At 41.8% G+C, this 23143-nt stretch overlaps 1 protein-coding gene across 1 annotated transcript; it reads right to left on the bottom strand.

Moving 5' to 3' along the window:
- Positions 1–442: 442 nt before the first annotated feature.
- VSIG1 (V-set and immunoglobulin domain containing 1) lies at positions 443–22910 on the bottom strand (the record flags this gene model as incomplete). The annotated part of the gene is made up of 8 exons (XM_084293801.1): positions 443–626; positions 2014–2140; positions 2806–2925; positions 3651–3806; positions 7305–7503; positions 13785–13892; positions 19818–19978; positions 22862–22910. 8 exons carry the CDS (start codon positions 22908–22910, stop codon positions 443–445), a joined length of 1104 nt encoding a protein of 367 aa, XP_084149927.1.
- Between the last annotated feature and the right edge of the window lie 233 nt (positions 22911–23143).

The following is a 23143-nucleotide window of genomic DNA, read 5'->3' as shown; positions in this document are numbered from 1 at the left end:
GCAGTGTACTGGCCATGATGGTAGTTCTTGGTCCACAGGAGACATGAGGTTGGCCAACACTTCACAGAGAAGGCTTCTGTGGTTCAGAACTGTATGACACATACAGCATTACTGATAGCTGACAGGAACAGCATATTTTCTTCAATGCTTGACACCATTTTCTAATTAATTTTGTAGAATAGGTTGTATAACTGCGGATGGTACTTTTTTATGTTTATTATCTAGCTATAAATACATGTGAAATTTGGTTAACTTAAAGGCCCAATCTGCTACTCACAAAGTGCAGGTGTAGCATCCTTTTCAATCTCCAGCCCAATGTTTCCCAATACAAATGTAGATTTAAGTCCCAATGCTATGTTAATTCAACAACAAATTCACTTTTTTGTTATTTTTTTTTTATAATGGGCTTCAAAGCTGACAAGGAAAACTGTTGAAATAAACTCTAGGCTGTTTCTTCTTTTTCCACGTCTTGCTTCTCATCATTTTCAGGTGTTCCAGAAGCTGCTGTTTCATCAACACTGGGGTATTCGTTTGTCATGTTGCTTGATGGAACTGTGGTTGCAGGTATGTTTTCTTCATTCGGTACCTGAACATACTCTGCATTGGATTGTTTCTGAGCCATTACTCTGCAGGGAGACAGGATTAGGATTGTAATTTCACGTATTGAAATCCCATCTACACTAGAGTCTTTCAAAAGAACATATCTTCGTAGTTTTGTCATCTGAACATTAACCCCCATATTATTAGGACTCTGTTATGAGAGCACCTGAGAAGGTACAAAATCACTGTTAAGACAGAGATTGACAGTGGTGGATAATAAGACTGATCAGTATCACTGGTTTAAATGATTTTATTAGAAAAAAAAAAAAAAAAAGTGGGTTTTAGTATGTTTAAATGCCAGCTCATTAAAGCAGAATGGGAAACTGAGTAGTGTTGGACAGTGTCTGAAAAGGGATAGCAAAATAAACTGGTTGGTGTGAGCTTTCAGGGAAATTGCATGCAGATCTGGTGTCCCATTCGAATACATAAACATAAGGTACAGTCAGAAAAGAGCTATGAAAAGGCTGATATCTAGAAAAATATTTTTAGTAATAGATATGAATTCCATTTCCCTTATCAAAACAATAATAAATCAACTCCCAATATTTAAGTACTTTAACATGTAAAAAAGTATCAAATACTAGTGGGTTAATTCAAGGTAGTAAGGTTTATTAGTAAGGTTTATTAGGGTCCAAGCACTTAATCAGAAGTTAAAGCTACATCAATTCAAAGCAGAAATCATGTGCATGAGGGGCCACTGGCCTGGATTAGCAGTAATGCCCATCAGGAAGTTTTAGACCTCTGCTACGGGGCAGTGTCCAGATGACATGACAATCTTTTCTGGCTCAGCTGCATGTATTAATTAAACGTTAAACATCATGGGGCTGACTGTGTAGCATATGAGATGATACCCTGAAGATTTGGCGATTTAGGAGAGAAATGAGCAACCAAAGCACAGGAAAAAAAAAAAAAAAAAAAAAGACATTTCCAAAGCAGGATCAAAATGGACATTCTGGGCTCCATTCTTTGCCTAAGCCTTAGTGGCTCCAGACATTTGAGATACGTTAGAGTATCCCAAGCATGTGTCCCATAGCCCTTTGTCATGTCTAGTAGTTGATTCTCTGAGAGAAACCCTTAGCTGCTATACTTTTTTGACTTCATCCACCTGTTATTAACAACCACCATAAACTTTTAAATACAAAGCACTGTTTTTCCAACCTATATTTTAGGTATTGTTTGGTAGTAGCTGCATGTAAACATAAGGAAGAGGGTAATGACCAACCATATTACAAGTGCAACAGCCTGAAAGTCACACAAAAGCAAATACTCCCACTTCAGAAGTTTTCTCAAGCCTTGTATTATTTACTCTTCTATAAATGTTTACAGTGTTTATGTTTTACTTTAGCTCTGGTTTATCAGCAGTGCTTTACAGAAACAATTGTCTTAAAATCAAGCAAACAAATGAATTCTTACTGCATTTCATTACTTGATGACTTCTTTTTCTTTGCTTTCTTGGTTAAGACCCAGACGATAACACAAATGATAACAGCTGCCACAATTGCTCCAATTAATGCTCCAGCAACAGTAGCACTGTCTGAATCTAGAAAGGAAAAAAAAATAAATTTAAGTATTAATCCAGCAAAATCCCATACAACTTTAGTGGAGGATCCTTTACCAGAAAGAAGGCATTCAGTTCAAAGACCTAAAAAACTAAGTATGTTTTTCCAGGAGAGAGGCCAAAGATACTCTAGGAAAAAGAGAACTGGGCTTTTATGACCTTTTCTGCCTTCTTTCTTAACAGTTAGCACCCTACTCACAACAAGCCCCATGTTTATGACCGGCTAAGGGAAATACTGGGTTGTTAACATTGGCCATAGTTGAAAGCCTTTGTTCTTCAATCCTTGCAAACAAAATCTGAAATTGAGGTTGCCTTTATCTCTGTTGCTCAGCTGCATGATCTGATTGTTTGTGAACCCTAAAAACCTATTTCCACTTCAGCACAGCTGCTAGCTCTGACCTGCCATTTTCATTTTATAGACCACTGAGTAATTGAGTACTCATTTCAGGGACATATCTCATGATTGCTTATACAACATACACTTGGCTCTTGTTAAATGTTACTGTTTACATGAAAAATCTGCAAACAGATACGGTTGACTACTGCCTGCATTTCCAAAAAAAAAAATAAAATCTGTTTCAAAGATATTACAGCATTTTCCTTCAAAGAGTATGTCATAGATCATATAAGGGATTATTTTCACTTACGCATTGAAGTTAGGTCAAGCTCACAGGTACTGTTCCCCATGACATTGCTGGCTATACAGCGGTAATATCCTGTTTCAAAGGTAGTGAGGTTGCCAATGTAAAGAATGCCAGTGTTTGGATCTGTGGCAAACAGAGAACAGGTACAGATTAACATTCGTATACTTTAGAGGGAAATGATTTTCTTTAGTTGGTATTAGTGAGAGCTTTTAAGAAAAACAGTACAAGCTAAAGGGTTTTCCCATTATTCTTTCATTCTTTATATATATGTATTCTTTAAATCCAAAACATTTACCTTCTTTGACAATTACAACAGAGGATTCTGTAGGAACATATTAGAAGATGAGTAGTATGCCCATACTCTATAAGTAAGTCTGTCTAATGTTTCACCAGCACTGATACTATTGTCATTGTAATTTCATAAATGAAAAGCTAACAGGTACTGAAGATGTTCAGGATGGATTTCTTAGCAACTGAATGAAAAATTGCCTTAATTTGAATGTAAGTTCACTCAAAATTCCAAAGGAAGGAAGATGTAAAGGTATTAATATTTCTCCCATTTTAACATTGTTTACATTTAAAGTAATGGTTGGTATAGACAAGACTTTAATGTGCCACAGTTTTTATTAAAACAAACAAACAAACGTGAAGTTTTTTTAACAATAAGAAAAAAATAGCTCTTTGTGACAGCCAATTTGAGTGTGTAAAAATATGAATTTGTGATACTGAACGTCAGAAGAGGAGGGTAAGTTTTAACTGCCCTATGTGATGCAAAGTGTTTGAAATCCTAGCTGGTACTACAGCACTCTGGCTGTTGAGCATGGTATGGCAGTCCTGTAGTTACGTACTAAATTGCTCAGTCACAGGCGTGAGGGTACTGTCGTCTACTTTGTACCAGTGGTAGGTAGGGTGAGGCAATCCCTCTTCACATTTGCATAAGAGGTAGATTAGATGGCCTTTCTCTGGCGTTCCTTCTATTTTGCAGAAAGGCTTTGATGGTTTGACTGTAAAAGAACAAGAACAGAGACATGAGTTCACACCCAGGGCTGCAGGCTTCCACGCTGGGGTCTGTTTCTGTGCTGCTGTAGTAAAGAATAAAACCACAGTTACAGATTTCTGTCAGAGAGCATAGTCTTGTTTGTGCATCTGACCAAAGGCTCTCCTGTAAAGACTTCAGTAATACTAAATATATACACGTGGCCTAGGATACATTTTTATTATCTTTTCTTCCTTTGCATGCTAAATAAATACTATTACAGGGATGGTGAGATGTTAGGCATTGATGGCAACTATCAGTTACTTATACTGGACCAGCCACTATACATTCTCTAGCATTTTCTGCCACATAGCAGCATCTTTCCCATCTTTCCTTCAGGGCATTGGAGCTTTTCCACGTAAAAAGAGAGAGTCAAGGCCTGATTCTTCAGTATCTTGCAGTTGTGGAATAAATAAATCAACTATAGTTATGTGGAGAAAAGAAAAGAGAAAAGAAAAGAAAAAAAAAAAAACAAAAAACAAACAACAACAACAACAGTTTTGATAGTTTCCCTACTTTGTACACTGAAGATTTTGCTTCTGCTTACAGCTATTATTTTTCATTTCCTATGTCTAGGCATGCTGTTGTGGTTTTTTGGAGTACCATCACTAGGACTATACTGGCAATGAACACAGCCAAAGTTTATGTGCATAAGTTAGTTTTCATGGGAAAAGTACAGTCTCTTCCCTTATCTGCTCCAAGATTTACTCTTTGGGGGATTTTAAATGAGAATTAATAATTGTACTGTGAAAAATGTGACTTTCAGGAAATGAATTTACATGTGTCTTTGTCCTGTACACGGAAGACGGGCAAATGATACTGCAATCTCCTTCATAAGGGTTTGATTTGTACCTCTGACCAGGCATGCGTTCTCAGTACAAAAGCAATGGTTAGATGGGGTTAGTACAAACTTTTGACTTACTAGGAAGTAAATGTCATTCCACTCTTTTTTACTTCTTTCTGAAATTTTGGTCTTTGCTGGGCCTGGGTTATGCTTAAAAGTAACGGCTTCACAGAGAAGTTGTCATTTACAATTAGAAGGGCTTTTTATTTTGATCACAGAATCACAGAATTTCTAGGTTGGAAGAGACCTCAAGATCATCGAGTCCAACCTCTGACCTAACACTAACAGTCCCCACTAAACCATATCCCTAAGCTCTACATCTAAACGTCTTTTAAAGACTTCCAGGGATGGTGACTCCACCACTTCCCTGGGCAGCCTGTTCCAATGTCTAACAACCCTTTCAGTAAAGAAGTTCTTCCTAACATCCAACCTAAACCTCCCCTGGCGCAACTTAAGCCCATTCCCCCTCGTCCTGTCACCAGGCACGTGGGAGAACAGACCAACCCCCACCTCACTACAGCCTCCCTTGAGGTACCTGCAGAGAGCGATAAGGTCGCCCCTGAGCCTCCTCTTCTCCAGGCTGAACAAGCCCAGCTCCCTCAGCCGCTCCTTGTAGGACTTGTTCTCCAGACCCCTCACCAGCTTCGTCGCCCTTCTCTGGACTCTCTCGAGCACCTCCATGTCCTTCTTGTAGCGAGGGGCACAAAACTGAACACAGTACTCGAGGTGCGACCTCACCAGAGCCGAGTACAGGGGGACGATCACCTCCCTAGCCCTGCTGGCCACACTGCTTCTGATACAAGCCAGGATGCTGTTGGCCTTCTTGGCCACCTGAGCACACTGCTGGCTCATATTCAGCCGACTGTCAACCATCACTCCCAGGTCCTTCTCTGCCAGGCAGCTCTCCAACCACTCATCTCCCAGCCTGTAGCTCTGCTTGGGGTTATTGCGCCCCAGGTGCAGGACCCGGCACTTGGCCTTGTTGAACTTCATGCAGTTGACCTCAGCCCATCGGTGCAGCCTATCCAGATCCTCCTGCAGAGCTTTCCTACCCTCGAGCAGATCGACACACGCACCTAACTTGGTGTCATATGCAAATTTATTGAGGGTGCACTCGTCCAGATCATCGATGAAGATATTAAAGAGGACTGGCCCCAGCACCAAGCCCTGGGGAACGCCACTAGTAACCGGCCTCCAACTGGACTTGGCTCCATTCACCACGACTCTTTGGGCCTGGCTATCCAGCCAGTTTCTAACCCAACGAAGCGTGCGCCAGTCCAAGCCAAGAGCAGCCAGTTTCTTGAGGAGAATGCTGTGGGAAACGGTGTCAAAAGCCTTGCTGAAGTCAAGGTAGACCACATCCACAGCCTTTCCCTCATCCACCCAGTGCATCACTTTGTCATAGAAGGAGATCAGGTTCGTCAAGCAGGACCTGCCTTTCATAAACCCATGCTGACTGGGCCTGAAGTGGCCCTGCAAGTGCTGCGTGATGACTCTCAAGATAATCTGCTCCATGAGCTTCCCTGGCACTGAGGTCAAACTGACAGGCCTGTAGTTTCCCGGGTCTGCCTTCCGGCCCTTCTTGTAGATGGGCATCACATTTGCTAGCCGCCAGTCAACTGGGACCTCCCCCGATAGCCAAGACTGTTGATAAATGATGGTAAGCGGCTTGGCCAGCTCCTCTGCGAGTTCTCTCAGTACCCTCAGGTGGATCCCATCCGGCCCCATCAACTTGCGCACATCCAAGTGCCGTAGCAGGTCACCAACCAGTTCTTCATGGATAGTGAGGGCCACATCCTGCTCCCCATCCCCTTCCACCAGCTCAGGGTACTGAGTATCCAGAGAACAACCGATATTGCCGCTAAAGACTGAGGAGAAGGCATTAAGCACCTCCACCTTTTCCTCCTCTCTTGTAACTAAGTTTCCCCCCGCATCCAGTAAAGGATGGAGATTCTCCTTAGTCCTCCTTTTTGTGTTGATGTATTTATAAAAACATTTTTTGTTATCTTTAATGGCAGTAGCCGATTGAACTCCAGATGAGTTTTGACCTTTCTAATTTTGTCCCTGCACAGCCTCGCAACATCCTTGTAGTCCTCCCTAGTGGTCTGCCCTCTTTTCCAAAGATTATAAACCCTCTTTTTTCTCCTAAGCCCACGCCACAATTCTCTGTTCAGCCAGGCTGGTCTTCTTCCCCGCCGGCTCGTCTTTGATGATACTAATCAAATAGTATCATTCTTTTTCCAACACGAACAATGTAGTGAACTTGGATAATTCCAGCTACCTGCTTAAATCAGGTAGCTTTTCGAGAGTACGAAGTAAATCTGAAGGCCTCTCGGGGGACCATGAGATTTTGCTGTAGGTCAAGCAAGTGTAGCAGCTGAGTGGTATCAGGCGAGGTCTGCTTCGTCTGGAAGCTAGATGGCACCACAAGCTCTACCTGCCTTCAAAGCCCTCGGAGAAAAGCTTTGCGTCAGTACACAAGTGAGCCCTTCTTTCTGCATCACAGGCCTTGTTCATCACAGCCCCGTCATTCCCTCTGCTGCTGCTTATTTTGAGGCGTGATTTTTTTTTGTAATAGGGCAGGAAAACTACAGTACAACAGTACAGAGGAAAGGCACTTACCCAGCACATTGACAATCACTGATTTTTGGCTCTGGCCAGCATCATTCAGTGGGCTGAAAACCTCACAGGTGTAGGAACCAGTGTCAGAGGGCTGCATGTTGGAGATTGTTATCGATGCGTTCCCTGGACCTGTTGCAGCTGTGATCCTGTTCTTAAACTCTCCATAGGAGTAAGACTGTCCTCCTGAATAATAATAGATCTGTGGTAGAAAATCCATTGTTAGTTTCAGAACAAAAGATCTTACTGCCACTTTGTTTGCTGCTTGTAACTGGATTATGGTTGATTTTTGATTAAGTGAAGCAAGGTCACCCCCTTTCTTGCACCTTTCCCCAAGAAAACAGAGATAAACATGTGGTACATTTGCATGTACATTTCTAATGGTTCTTAGATGACAAGCTTTTCAGGACAGGGATTTTTTTCGTTGTATAAATGGACAGTAGCTATTTTTTGTAGGTCCTTCAGTCACAGACTTAAGATCATTGACCATCGTATGACAAATCTGTGTACAAATGCTAAGTTATGCGCAATTAATAGTGGCACTAATTGAAGCACTGATCATTTATGATATTATTAATATGCAGCTTAGTAGAAGATTATGACAGGAATGGATTTGTCACTGCAAAAAGGGGGTGGCTGCAGAGCTTTCCAAATATAGAAGCTAGCAAACAGAGAACTGAAGTGAATCCACGTGACATAGGTCTAAGCAAACAAGGTGCCTGATCTGTCTGCCTTGAATTTGGAAGCAATAATAGTGCAGTACAAGAACACCAGCAGAATCATCACACGTGCAGTTAGAGCAACTATGTTGTTCTTGTTTGTGTTATCAAGATCAGAGCCAGTGTCATGAACTATCTTGTTTTTTATTTTTATTTTTTTTTCTTTTTTCTTTTGAGTTTATAGCGTAGATGGAAGTCAAGAACAGCTGTTGGCTTCAGTGCTTGAAGTCATACCTGTTTGGGACCAAGAAGTTCCCCTTTTACTATACAGTAGTAAACTTCTGCAGAATTAAAGGCATGGTAAGCAAAAATGTCTCTAAGGAATGCAGCATTTAAATTAAAATTAGCTGTTTAACATTGATGGATTTCACTGATTTCAGTAGCATGAATTGTACTTAAGAGCACTCTGGGAACAGAGTTGGCCTCACAGGCTTATAAGCCCAAACTCGTTGGCTGAACAGAAGGATAAATTGTGTTCATTATGGAGACTGGTTGGTAGTTTGAGACTTGGGCCTTGAGCTGTGAATACTTCATCTGTTTTGGGGTGAATATAATAGTTCTCAAGGAGTACGTGCATGCTGTCCTGTCTAACTCTACTGGGAAATCTAGATCTGGAAGAACAAAGCTAATGTGAAAGACTATGGAACGTTAATTACTTCTGTCAGATGTTACTAATAGTATTATATATAAGTGGCAGTGTTTGGGATAAGCAGTATGCTCCCCAGTGCACAAACACCATTTCCTAGGCAAATGGAGTGGCTGCAGCACAATCCATAAACCATTTTCTCACAGTGATGAGTGGTAACCGTACAGAATTACAGTTTGGCGCCCAAATGGATCTAACATTTGTCCCACTGACAGTATTCTGGAATCAGCACTGTAAATGTATTTATTGAAGTTGGACCTGACAACATGTTTTTAATAGAAATAGTTGGAAAATGCTTGTAGGAAAAAGTTTCACAGACTGGTGTAAAATGCCATTCACGCCTGACTAATATCAAAAGTTCTTTTTTGTCAAAGCTTCCTGCCTGTAGGGACACTGCAAATCCCCAGGCAAGGAGTATAATTTGCTTTACTTTGCAGATCAACTGATTGCCTTTTGAATTAAGAATATTTATTCTTAATTCTATTTATCCACCCTGATACAGTGTTGACTGAAATCTTTAAGCAATGTTATCTCAATGCCTTTATTAGCTTAAGGCAAGCTACACCCCAAAACTGCCTGAACATAGCTGGTGTATGCAGTGATAAAGCTTTGAAATGAAGGTCAAAACACAAGGCTGTACAGCACCAGCAGCCCCGGTACTGCAGCTTGGCCCCATCTCAAGTGCAGTTTTGTCTGCTTTCCAGCCAGGCTTGATCTGTCCCTGCCCCAGGATTGCAAACACCAGGTACAATTGATGCAGGGCTCTGAGTACCAAAGCTACTACGTGTGCTGCCAGCACGTGGGAAACTGGTGTTACAGCGAGGAAGGATAACAGCTTTAATGTTAGCACAGCGTGGGCTTTGTTAGCAGTCTGCAAGACTGCTGGAGAGACTCTCCAGCTTCCATTTTTTGCATGCAAGCCCATCAGGTTTAAAAGTGGCTTTCTGCTTTGCTAATATAAAGCTGATATACCTGTAATTAAAAAAAGCTATTGGCTGCACTTCTTTCATTCTCTACTTATTGTAGTACAAGCAATAACATAACGTTATACACTGCTCAGTTCAAGAGTTTGAAGTTACAGAACCTGTGAATTCTGACCTCAGGCTTCTCTTAAACAGATATTCCTCTACAGATCACAGCAGTGATGGATTTGTGCCTCCTCTTTGTTGGTAGTGTGATGGTCATTTGAGTAGGGTAAGGGCAGGAGCTTCCATCAGCTTCATACTAATGTGAAATTCAGTTGCACAATGTCTTATATGAAGTACTGCCTGATTTGCAGCAGTGTGAGAGGAGAGATAGGTCCATTGTATTCTTTCCTAGGGCTTCACTATTGAAAAAAGGTCTAAATTCTCTTTAGCCTACCTTAGAGCCATTTGGGATTTATGCCTGCTGTGTGCCAGCTCAGCTACAGCACATGTTCCTGGGAAACAGGTCTGGCACTGCGAGTTGTAAATGCAGTCAGAGCATGACAGTAAACAACACAGAGGAGCAAGTGCTCCCTGTGAGTGTGATGTAGTTCATCTGATGTCAGGGTGAATTACACATCTAAGCCCTCATATGATACACTGCAAAATTAATCCCCAGTGCTCTTTCTTCCTTTCTGAATGGACACAGAGGAAATATTTTGTGTACACTGTTAAATCTGAGGCAGGTGTCAGCACAGCAGAGAATATTTCTTCTCTTCGTGGATTTAAACTGAATCTTTTAGTATTTTTGTTGTTGTTTGAACTATGAATATATAAACACAGTTGAGCAGCTTAAGGAAATGCACTTGGTTCCCCTGCAGGCTCCTGTCCTTTCTCTCTTTTGCTCCTGTATGATGCTTATCTCACTAGCTGTGGAGTTCATTGCCTGAGGGAAGGTGGTAAACACCAAAAAGGCTGAGTAATGTTGTGATTAATTACCGAGTGTATATCTTGTCCCAGAGGTATGATTGGGTTGTGTACACAGGAAATTTCATTTAAGAGGAACATGTTTCAGTTAATTGGCTGCGAATTTGTAGCCCATTTTAAACAATACACTCAAAATTAATATTTTAAACCCTTGTATAAAAAGTTTGTATATTGTCCTTAAAAACACCATGTTTATGCCTTTCCAAAAAAAAAAGATAGGAAAATATTTGCAAAAATGTATCTATGCCATTTCAAAAGTCAAAAACTTTTTTTCTGTGGAAGATAGAGAAAGCTTCTTTTTTTCTTTTTTTTTTTTTTTGGCATCTGACAGCTGATATCCCTTCCCACAAGTATGCATCTCATTGACATTTCTTTCCATTTCACCTGAAATGTCCTTAAAATGTCTACATGGGAAAAGTATAAATGCAGTCAATGGCAGTCCCTTGCCAGAGGCCTTTTTAAATCAGCGTGATAAATATGTTTAAAGTCCAGTATCTTGAATGTAAAAAGTACCCAAGAAATCTGCTGTGTTCTCTGTAAAAATAAGCACTTAATGTCCTCAAGCAAACCATGAGCAGCTATAGTGAAGTCGATGATTTACCAGTGGAAAAACAATACCGTGGATGTAGTAATGGTTGCTACTTCTAATTACCAGCTTGTTTGCTCATGCAAGTTTTTATATAATGATGCCTTTTCACATTTCAAGGGAGCAGCTGCCTCAGATGACTAATCAAATAACTGACAAAAAAAAAAAAAAAAAAAAGTGAGATTATCACTCCTAAAAATGCTGTCCCTAATAACTCCACAGTCTGAAACAGCAGTTTCTGCAAAACAGTTAAAAGCTGTCCAGAAAGTCTCTCCTTGGCCTTGGAAAGGATTGCAGTTTGTTCTCTAACTTGTGGGCGAGGGTTTGCTTAACGCCCAGCGGTGTCAGCAGTCATCCCTCCTGGCTTTCTATGCCAATGGCATGGTTACTCTGTGTCTCCAGAGTCTCAGTGTCTGCTACAACCAAGAGGATTTGGTCTCATAGCGCTCCAAGGCAGTTGAACTATTTGTGTACCTGTTCAGCGAATATGGGTTACAAACAGAACAGGGAAGAAAGTGGGAATGGTCATGCTAGTTTGGAAGAAAATCTTGGTAACCTCGATGCTGGAGGCAAGGTCATTTGTGTCGTGAATTCAGAAGGATCTGGTACATGAAATCACACATCCTTTTCTACCTTCACCTGACTTGTGGGAAGGCTGTTCCCCTTCTTGTGTGATGGTAAGGAAAGTGCTCACCTGAAGAGGAAGCAGTTGGCAAAGCTGTGTTGAGGGTTTTCGAAGGCTGCCAGATATCTGGCAGAAAAGGAAAAACCCATCTACAGGTTTGTTTATGCAGCATCTCCCATAGAGCAATCTTGTTCCTTGGGGGGTAGAGCACACGTGTGAAAAAACAGGCAGAAAATTAGAAGAAACGTGCCTCCATCTGCTTCCTTTCCCTTCTTGGGGCTGGACAAATAGATGCTAGAATTAGTGTAAATGTGCGTCTTTCAAATGGCTTTGGATGGACTCAGTCCAGGTCAGTGTTCCTGCCATCCCCTGCTGCCATCACACCACATTGCTGTTTTGCCTAGTGCATCTGGGTGTCAAACTTGTAAAAGCAGATGTACTTGAAGATGTGTTACAAAACATGCCACTTAATCTGCACAGTAGCCTTGACGTCCTGACGGTGAGGCAGAACCAGGACATGGCTTCCTGTCTAATACCTATCTTCCCTCCCCCAGCCCATCTCGCTTTCTCCCACCAGCAGATGCAAAGCTGAAGCATCCTGTCTGATGACGTTTCTCTAGGCTGATGTATTCAGCATCTCATTCTGATTCACAGCCCTTGCCTGGAGAGCTGTAAAGCTCAGGCACTCGGAGGCATTCCGGCCCCAGCAGCGTGTTGTTCTATCATTTTCTCTTTGTCATTTTCTCAGGCTACCATAAAAAGAACTGTTGAAGTCTCTTTCTCACCAATAAGTGCAAAAGGAGATGTTAACAACTTCAGCAGATAGGTATCATCATCTCTTTCTGAATTCTGAGTACAGACAGAATTTATAAAATAACCAGGGAAAAAAATGTATTCATCTTTCCCTTAAGCATCTTACCGTCTAATCAGAGAGCAAATGCTGCACTCTCCAAGTGTTAATTAAAGCCCAAGGCGCAGATTCTGAGCTTGCTAGATAAGCAGGCAAATGCTCACATGTGCGTTGGTTTCGTTGACGTGTGTCATGTGACTGAGCCTGGCCCCAAATGCATTTGCTCATCCACAGCTGCTTTCTACACATTTTTAATGGAACTTTGATCTGCCAGACTGCAGCAGGGATATTCTGCCCTACATTACTGGGATTTTTGTCATGGGTAACCGAGGATGACTGGAAACCTCTTGTCACAATTGCACATTAGTAGAAGAAAGGGATGGAGTCAGAAGCCTTTAGAGAATTAATCACTCCGCAGCTTTAACTGGCGCAAAATGCTTTGGAGGATCATTTCTTTCATGTTCTCACAGTGTCATTCTTGTGGCTGAACTATTAGTGAGTAATTTCTACAGCGTATCAAGCACAAACATGCTTTCTCAGTGCCTTTGGCAGTTATCAGACCTCAATTTGCTTTGGGCTGCACCCTGTACTTCACGGTGAGACAGGAATCCCACTCAAAGAGGGTTTGGAAGGAATTCTGGCTGGGACACCGGCCAGCTGATGGCTGAGAGGAGGCTGGTTCAGCAGGCAGCTTTGGGTTCCTCTGTACGTCACAGCCCAAAATGTCACGTTCTAGAGGGGGGATCGAGGAGGAATATTTTTTCTCTCTGTAAATATCTAGCCCCAAATCTGGGCTATTCAGCCTTGCTCACATTCAGCCCAGAGGCTCCTGGTGTGTGGACGTGCTATTCAGATACTCTTTGGGTAGAATATTCTCAAAGGATTAGTTACTAGTTCAGCCACTTGAATAGCTGTGGGAATAAAGCAACAGCTACTTCCAGAATAATTCTGATAGAGGAAAATGCAGTAAAAATTAGCGTGAGGTAAAAGCTCTGAGTGATGCATCTGATTGAGCTCATCTCAGCCATGTGCTGGTTTTAGGATTTTAACCCAGAACATAATTACAAGTTTTATAGCAGTATAAATCTAGCAGAAGCTATTTAGCTCTTTTTATGTTGTTGTTAAGATTGTTTGGTTTTTGTTTGTTTGTTTGTTTGTTTCTTACCTTGTATCTCCAGCTACATCTTCCCCGTGCATCTGTCACATACACCATCTTTTGACAATGACTGACTGACTTTTCATCCATACTCAGAATACCGTGACACGGGGAGTGCTGTATTTGAGTAAAAATGGGCTGGTCTGAGAGTTAAATGAGACTGGAAATGTGCCCCCAAAGTCCAAGAGCCTGTTCTCTACACAACTCCCCTGAAGGCAGCGGTGCTGTTCACAAGGGCAGGGTGCCTCATGCTCAGCACGTTGTGCAGATGTCTTAAGCCCTGAGTAACAGAGTGGGATGCAATACCATCTTATTGCTGAGTTCTACCTAAAATTAGGCAAACTAAGTGTCCTACTGGCTCCAAACACGTAAGTTACAACCTGATCTTTTTCTACTTGTCGCCACTCTCTTTTTTGCTCTGTTGTCTGCATAAGCATGCCAGTTTATTTGACCTTCTCTCTGCAGACTGTCACCCCAGCACCAGAGAGAACCACAAGCAGCCAACAGCAACCCTAGTGGCATCCAGGAATTGCTCTGACTGCACTGACAGCAGGGTCTGTCTTCCCTTCACTGGAGGTATTGCCTTTGCTTTCTGCCATTAAATGAAGCTGTGTTTTTTGGTGCCTGCAGGGTCACTGAAGTGTTAGATAAGACTTGGTTTTAAAAACATCACCCTTAGGCAAAACAAAATGCTCATGTATCAGAGAGGCCCCTTCCAGTAAGTTATCTGTAGTGCTCCAGGCAGTGCTTTGCAGAGGCTTGTCTTCACTTGGGGGCTGGATTGGGCTGCTGTGCTCCAAGCCAGCGTCCCCTGCAGCACTGACAGCCCCTGCAGCACACGACCTCAGGCATCTGTGACTGGAAGCATGTGTGGTGGGCTCTCAGGACCTAGTCTTGCCCCTTGCTGCTAAATGACACTTCCTTGGTAGCACAGATAGGAGAAAAATGCAGAGCTCCCTCGGGATGAAAGCCAATATACAGAATAAATGGAAGATACCATTGCTACAGGCTGCTACACTCCTTCCCTCACTATCATCCATCAGCAGTTTTGCCAAAGCAGTGTTAATGTCATCATTTGCAAGTATTTCAAGGTAGGTTTTTTTAAGAGAATTTTTCCATGAGAGGCGTATCAATAATTCACCCAGCATCTCTTGCAAACAACAGCCATTCCTTTCCTTTACTCCTCTAGTTAACTCAAAATTTCATCAATAATACTGCAGTGAGCATATCTTGGGTAGCCACGCAGTGTCTCTGATAATTTCACTTGCTTTAACTGTGGGTGGCCTGGGCTGGAGGCTCGAGGTGTGGTGCTGGTTGGGTTCAGGACTTGGATTTAGGTTTGCCAGGCTGCAGCCTCGCCTGTGCAGAGTCAACAGAAAGCTTCAGTCTTTCAAACATTTATTTAGGTGCTTTATACTGAGGTCAGCCGAGTGACTCAGAGCATAAAATGAAGCACAGATGTAGATCTTAGCAGGAGCTGTGAGTCTACCTTAGGAAGCAGATAAGGCTGAGATATATTCTGTTACTCTGGGTGAGCTGAATAAGTAGTTTTTGCCTCAGTTTGTCTATTGGTAAAGTACAGAGAGTTGGGTAGTTGGAAATTTCTCAAGATCCTTGGCTGGGAGCAGCTATTTAAAAATAAAATTCATCATTAAAAAGACATATTGCTAGGGCGAAAAAGGCCAAAAAAAAAAAAAAAAGTAAAAAAAAAAAGTAAAAATACACATAACTTCCCGTTTTCCATTAGTTGACATTTACAGTATTTAGTTCAAATAAAGAGAATTACTTCCACTGGTGGAACTTCTCAGGATAGGAGCAGAATTAGGCTCCAATTAGAGAAAAGTTTAATATTCCTCACTACATATACCTACACTGTCTTCAAACCAGCCCAGCGAACACCTGCCTTTCCCCTGTTTGCTGCCTTCCTCCTCATCGCTCTGTCTGCGAGCAGCCGGCTGTTTGTGGCATCTCCTCCCCACCCGTGTAACTGCCATGGCTTTTAGCTGCTGAGCACCTGCACCAGCATTGTGGCGAAGGGGAACAGGATATGAAAACACCACAACAAACAGCAAAGCACGCCAGCCAGCTTCACAAAGCAAGCGCTGGGAAGCATTGGGTCTGTGCACTGATGTACAGCGCTGCCTAAGCTTGCAGCAAGGTAAAATCTGTGGCTGGATACTCCAGGGTGTTAAATTAGCACTGGCACCAGTCCTCACACTGATCTTATTGATTTCCTTCGAAACAGAACTGCGGCTGAGCTCACATATCTCAGAACACTGCAAAACTTGTAACATGACGGTATAAAACAATAACATTATTTTTAAAAGGACACCTATAGCCTCCATACTTAATATATATATAATGTCCTAAAATCTAATAATGTAAAGCTCAGCTTCATTAATCTTAAAAGCCAAAAGAATCTTAATTTGAATCTAAAGAATCTAAATTTGCCTTAATTAATTCTAACATACTACAGTGTTAGCTTTATTATTTGCTGCCACTGCAGAGAGAAATGGCCGTATTACCAGCTATGTAAATACACATTATTTATTAGGATGAAGATTTCATTATGTTTGTTATGGAGAATATCCCCCTGTTAATTCTTTTTATACTAGCCACATGAATAACAGGGTCCTCAAGACAGCGAGCACTTAGTGAGGTGCTGGGAATATTTAGGATTGTAGCAGGTGAGATAACAAGTATTTTCTGTAGCTTTCTGAAAAATTGTAAGTCTCCTATCTTTAAAATATTTGGCAGACATTTTCTACTCTAAAAAAAAAAAAAAAAAAAAAAAAGGAAGCTGAAAATTTATCCATTTAATTGTTGAAAAAATGGCAATTTTTTAATAACAGTATAATTTTTAATATTTTTTTCTGGAGAAAATAGACGCTAATTTTAAGGAAGTATTCATTATTTATTTGAGATGTGTTAGATGAATCTAAGTATATAATAAAATTTAATAATTTTATCCAACTTAACATGCAAGCTGCTGTTCTGGTATTCAGTAAACTATAGTGCCAACATGTTCAATTGCGCTGTTTTTGTCAGCTCAACAGTATATTGAATATATTTTTGACTTGATTTTAGTATTCTTTAAACAACGTAAGCCAAAGCTGGCAGTCTCTTCCATTGCCATGCATATACTTTCTACTAGGAAGAAAATATGAAATTTAACTTCAGCTGCATGCCAAGCAACCAGGGCAAAGCCAGGTTTGTAGAGACAAAGATTATTTTGGTTTAAACCTGTAGGTGAAAAGTATACATGCTGCCAGGCACTCTGTCCTTTCTGAAACCCAGAAAACTCACCAGTGCGAAATGGAAAGAGCAGCCTCAAATTGCTGTGGGTTTAGACAGGTTGAAAATCCGATTCCATGTTCAGCTGTGTTGTGTGACTTCTTTAAATTGGTGTTTTTCACAAGCAGTCACAGTCCTTTCTTACCACTGTTTGTATTAACACGATTACTTTTGCTGTGAATAGGTTCAAAATGCTGAGGAATCACTGTGTTGCAGTAAAAAGCTTCGGGACCAAATAATACAGGGCTGAATGGGTTGCTAAAAGCAGTTCAATTAAAGCACCCCAGTCCTGCAGCTCTGCACATGCATGCACCCTCTGAATACATCAGCAGAGGGAAGGGTTTTCTCCATGCCTCGCTGAGTGTAGAGCTGAGGATAACAGGCACTGCAGTGAAGGGAAGTTTTGCCTCTGTCCTCAAGGAGGATGGGATTAGCACTACCCCATCACCTTGCTAGATTGTATCGACTTTATTTAATGACAATGCAGATCATCCATTACCAATGGATGTGTGCTGTGGTGTGAAAGTGAATTTACCATGAAATTAGTACCAAATGGGGAGAAAACCAGATGCATTTTTTCCAGTCCTTCTAGGCACAGCTTCCCCACTGAATTCAGGGGGAGCTGCAAAATCTGGGACTGAGTGCTAAAGAGATTGAACCGTGAAGTTTCCCTGGCATTTCGGCGCCTCGCATCAGTTACTTTTCCTTTTTGGAGCATATTCCAAACCACCCACAGTATGTTCTGATTACATTCCTTAGGGGATATTTTCTCATCATCCATCACAGCTTACAAATGGTTTTTCCCCTCTTGGATCTCTTGATGCTGTCCCATGCTCCCTCTGAAATACTTTCAGCTATAATCTTCTTATTTTTCCTGGTTGTGATCAGAAAATGTATTTCATTTTTTGTCTTGCAATGAGGAAAATCTAACGCAAGTAAAATGGAGAGACTGTAACTGAATCTGGAGAATATGGGCTCGATCCTGTCTTGGTGCTGTACTTCCCACCTGAAGGAGTGATTGAAGTCTGTGCTACAACATACTGGATCAAAATTATAATGCATTACTCTATGCACAATTTAGGAAATGTGAAGCTGCCACCCTTTTGTGAGTAGTTCTTTATTTAAGAACAGTTTTGACTTGAAAAAAGCAAATGATATGAGTAACAACTACTCATACAATTAGTCAGGAAGGTGTGCATATATCAGTCTGTCATTTAGCTGGAGTCAGAACTTGGGACGGGCCCACTGTTTGTGCTTGTCACTGCTAGAGGCTTTATCTATAGCTACGACATACAGCAGGAGGGTAAGCAGTTCCCCTGACCTGTGTTAAATTGCTCTTGCTTGCATACTGGCTATTGCTCAGTGCCAAATGTAGTAAGTACTGTACGTTCTGCAAATTGCACACAGTCTAATTCTGCTCTAATTGATAAACTGAATAGAAGGTATAACTCTATCAGCCGTGGCAAACCTCTGAATATAATGTTATTAGGAAGTTGTTAAACACGACAGGAATATCATCAGAGTGGGCTGTGCCAGTGATCTAAGTCAAACCTGTTTACATCAGCTCTCAGGTGTAACACCGAGCAGGAAAATTGAACTTGTAGGAAAAAAATGTTAGCAGTAATGTTAAAACTAGGGGGGGAGGGAGGGGGAACGGGCTGATTGTCTTAAAGGCCAAGCGTGACACTAGGGTGTCGAAAGAAGTCACGGTCTTCAAGGATGCAGTGATACTTCTAAGCAGCATTTCTTCTTATAAAGGAAAGCATTGCTGACTGCTCAGCACCTTGCTGGGTGAGTTAAGGGGAACTCAGAACCTGCATGTTATGCTGGATTAATTTCACACCCAAACATTGGATTCATTGGTAGCTCTCATAGTCTGACTGCTAGCGTGGGTATGTACAGAAGTTGCACATCCCATCCCTGACTCCCTGGAGGCAGTCCAGGCTGCTCTGCAAGGCCTTCAGAGCCACGTGAGGGGCTGGGGCAATGCTTACAGCAGGCAGCTGCCTAGTACTTGGTGTCCCTCACAGTCCTGCTGCCCTCTCCATGCTGATACTCCATCCTACCACGCTGCACTGCTGCAAGGGGAGCTGCTGGTCTCAGGAAGGGCAGGGAGCACTTGCCTTTGATCTGTAATTGTTCTGCTACTGCAGTGACACCCACGGGATGCTGCGAAATGCTAACCCAAGTTAACTGGGGCAGATTTCCCACTACTGCTGCTGACTTGGGCTGGTGGTCTGTTACGCACTGCTCTCGTCCGAGCCACCCAATATCAGCGCTAATGGAGCTCGCATTTGACCCTGAGGTGGGGAATGCATTGTCATAGGCAAGGGCGTCTCACCAGGAAAACCACGTTCACAATAGGAGGAAGTGTCTGCCAGACAAGAGAAAAGGGAGCTGGTCCAGGGGCCGGAGCACTTGTGTGATTTTTGGACACCTCAGCTTTACTCCACGTCACGCTTCCTGTGTGACTTGGAGCAAGTTGTTGAAGCATCTGAATGCCTCTCCTACCTTCTCATAAGTTTCCATGAGAGCCCAGGCATGCAGTAGGAATTGGGAGCCTCGGTAGCTTTGTACATCTGCCCTAAAATTCACTGCACCTCAGTCCTTTGTCTTTAGTGTGGGAACACCAATGTTACCTGCCCCCAGGTATTAGCGAGGATAATGCTATAAAACATAACAAGATTCTTTAAGGACATCAGGACACCTTAAACATATCTTCAAATTAATAACAAATAAATATCTTACGGTGTGCAGCTGGCTCTCTTTGGCACTGTAAAAGCTCCACTGGATAAAGAAATTTCCCAGCGGCTGAGAACTCGCGTACGTACAGAGGAGGGTTGCGTTGCCGCCCGTCGTGACATTCACAATCTTCTCAGGAACGGTCACCACAACGCTGCCGGCGTGACCTGTGGGCAGTAAGCACGGTGAGCAGGGACCTGCTGGGGCCAGCTCCGGGAGCAGGGCAGGAGAGCCTTGCTCCTGCTTTATCCAAACAACCTGAAGGAGATGTCTGTCCTTCTCCTTTCAGCAGTTTCCCTTGGGCTTGATGGGGAAGTTTTCATGATAACGAGCTGGGAGTGGGTAAAGCTAACAAGCACATAAATCCCCAGAATAGCTGTCCCCTTAAAACCAAGAATATTCTGACAAAGCAGAGCTGAAAGCAGGCCTGTTCTCACCTGCAGAGGCTTGTCTTCTCATTGAGAGCCTGCGGCTCAACGGAACCTTTCTTCTGCACTCTCAGTGCTCTCCTGAACCTCACGCTCTCGCTCACAGCTGTCCTGAGTCCTCGTTTACACCTTTGTTGCCTTCTTTTCTGCAGTTACTCCTTTAGATGTCTGATCTTTATCCGTGGCTCACCATCTGCTACAGCGTTGTCTCTTATTGTATTCTTACGTTCTGTTTCTGACTCAGTGGCACTGTTGGGTTCCCCCAGTTTGGAGCCTAGCAGCCCTTCTCCATTTTCCTTTTGCTAACTACTTTGCTTATGTTTAGGTTCCTTATGGCTTCCATGCAGAAGTTGTGTTTTTTTTCCGATGTATGAGTGACAGAGGCAAACATACAAAATATCCTTCTCTTAATGGAATATCTGTGCATCTTAGGCTAGGGTGCTGCTTTTTAGAATTTAAACAGAACCTTCAGCAACATCAAAAGAATATTTTGCTCAAATTATCACTATCACCCACATGAGAGAAAACATAGTTTAAGAAAGAATATATTTTGGCATTTTTAACCATGCAAATGTTGCAGATCCATCAGCTCCTACAGTAGGTAAGCCTATCTCAACCTAAAATCTTTGGAGTCTGACTTCCTTGTTCGATAGCTTGAGTATTAGAAATTCAGTGGAAGGAAGAAGGCAATAATCCACTTTCCATGTCAGTGTTGGCTAGGATTAGAACTAGCAAGCTTTAACTACAGCGAGATTTGCATTATATGTGAGAACAGTCTCACGGGAATGGTTGCAGACTGACCTAAATTAGTGTGGATCCTGCCTTGGGGAAAGAGGGCATCCCAGTGCTATCTGTAAGTCCTGCTTGTCCTATGAGTTCCCAATAGCTTAATCCTTACTGTAATCTAATATGAAAGCCATGTAATGTTATTTTAGCTGTCTCAGTTCATTGTTCTCAGCTTTAACAATTAGAGTTGGCCAGAAGATTATAGTTTCTTGCCACAATAATACTTGCAAGTATGTGCATTAATTTTCTCTTCTTCATTGGAATTGAGCTATGGTCCTTCAACACAATGGCAAACTACTGAAAACATAATTTTTCCAGTCATCTGCTCTGTGTGTTTCCTTCATCACTCTCTGTGTCTGGAGTCAGGAGTGCCACAGCTTGAATATTACAAGCTTTTCCACAAGAAGTTAGCTGAAATGACTCCATCTTCCATAAAGTTATATGTTTAGGATAAATACATTCAGCTGAAATATACTAGCATAGTTCTAGTAAACATATAAGGCCAAAACCTATAAAACTTTATTTGTCCAGCAAGGTTTTTAAAAGCCACTGCTAATTCTAAGATGGTGCTTTTGACGGGAAATGGAGTAAGCTGGAACCGCACAGCCTATTCCCACATCATGGAAGTTAGAGAGAGCTTTGCTTTGTGTTTAATTCACTGTTTATGGTTTCGAACTCATAATCCCATCTCATCCATACAGCCCTTTTGATTTCAGTGAAAAAAGCACATGAATAAAAAGTGACCCCATAAAAAAGGCTAGTGTGAGCAGGACTATAACTTCTTGTTAAACCATTGCTCTGTCTTTTACTCAGCAATATAACTGTGTGAGCATTTCCTTGCTACAGAGAAAGTGACTGCAGTTAACTGGGAATCATCCACTTTCATTGCAGTCCCATGAAGTTTTTAATGCTAACAAATAAATACCAGTTTGCTGATATTTTGCTGGCCTCCCCAGAAACCTTCAGTCAGTGGTTCCCCTTGCTACGGCCACACTGCTAGCCTTAAGTCCACAACATTGTTTTGCAAAGTATTTGTACCAGCACTGAATTCCTTTTAATTTCTAAGGCAAAAATCTGTGGAGTTTGTGTGCGTGAGAGAGGTGACATTGAAATACTAGGAGCAAATATTTAAATTATTTCTTTGGCATCCAAAATAGGTAATTCCATCTTGAAAAGAAAACGCGTAATCTAACTTTCATTTTCTTTAGTGGACACAGTTCATCTCCTCCTGGAGAATTAGACTTAAAATATCTACTACTGCGTATATTAAAAGTAAAGCTTAGCACAATAAATTGTCTTTGAAACATGAATAATATATTATCTTTAATATACCATATATTTCCTAGATTCCAACGAGTATTACATCCTCACTTAACTTCACGGAAACCCAAATGATTATATGCATGCTTAAAGTTAAGCATAACCCCCAAAAAATGGTGGGGATGAGCCCAAGGCATCATTTCCCAGGAATATCTTGAAGAGATAAAAAAGCCAAATGTGATGAAACCAGCCTTGAAGGTTAGGTTTTCTCACATTCAGCTTTTGGCTCCTCTTGAAACAGTCTAGCACTCTACATGTGAACTCGTTGCCTCGTCCTGTCTGTAAAGCAAAGCATTGATTTACCAAAGCTAAAATTCCGTTCTTGAGCAAAAAATTACCAGTCAGAGGGCAGCTTGCTGATTTCCACAAATTAGCGTGGCATTGTAGCCACAATATTCATTCCATCTAGAAATAAATCCAGAGTGTTTTCCCAGTTTGCCAGTCACGTTGACCTGCTCTCTTATTTCAGTAAGTTCTTCTACTTCAGTGTTATTTCAATCAGTTTGTTATTCTTACCTGCAAGGGTGGCTAGGATTGGAAGTATCTTCAGCATCGTTGCAAACATCTTGATGTTTGGAGAGAAAAGAGACCAGATGCAGGTTCTGACTTCAACTAAAACTCAACCGTGGCTTTTTTTTTTTTTCAAGTGGGTTTTTGTTTTCCTTATCAGCTATGTATCAACACGTCAATAAGCTTTTTATTCTCCTTTATCACATGTATGCCTTTCTCCGACTAGTGGCGTGATTGTTCAGTTGAAACCATTTTGTGGGGTGTGAGCAACTGAGTGTTTTGTTAATA

This window comes from Netta rufina (genome assembly GCF_964035555.1).
Source record: "Netta rufina genome assembly, chromosome: 12".
Taxonomy (NCBI): domain Eukaryota; kingdom Metazoa; phylum Chordata; class Aves; order Anseriformes; family Anatidae; genus Netta; species Netta rufina.
Note: the sequence above shows the minus strand (reverse complement) of the source record. Positions and strands in the feature narration are given on the sequence as shown.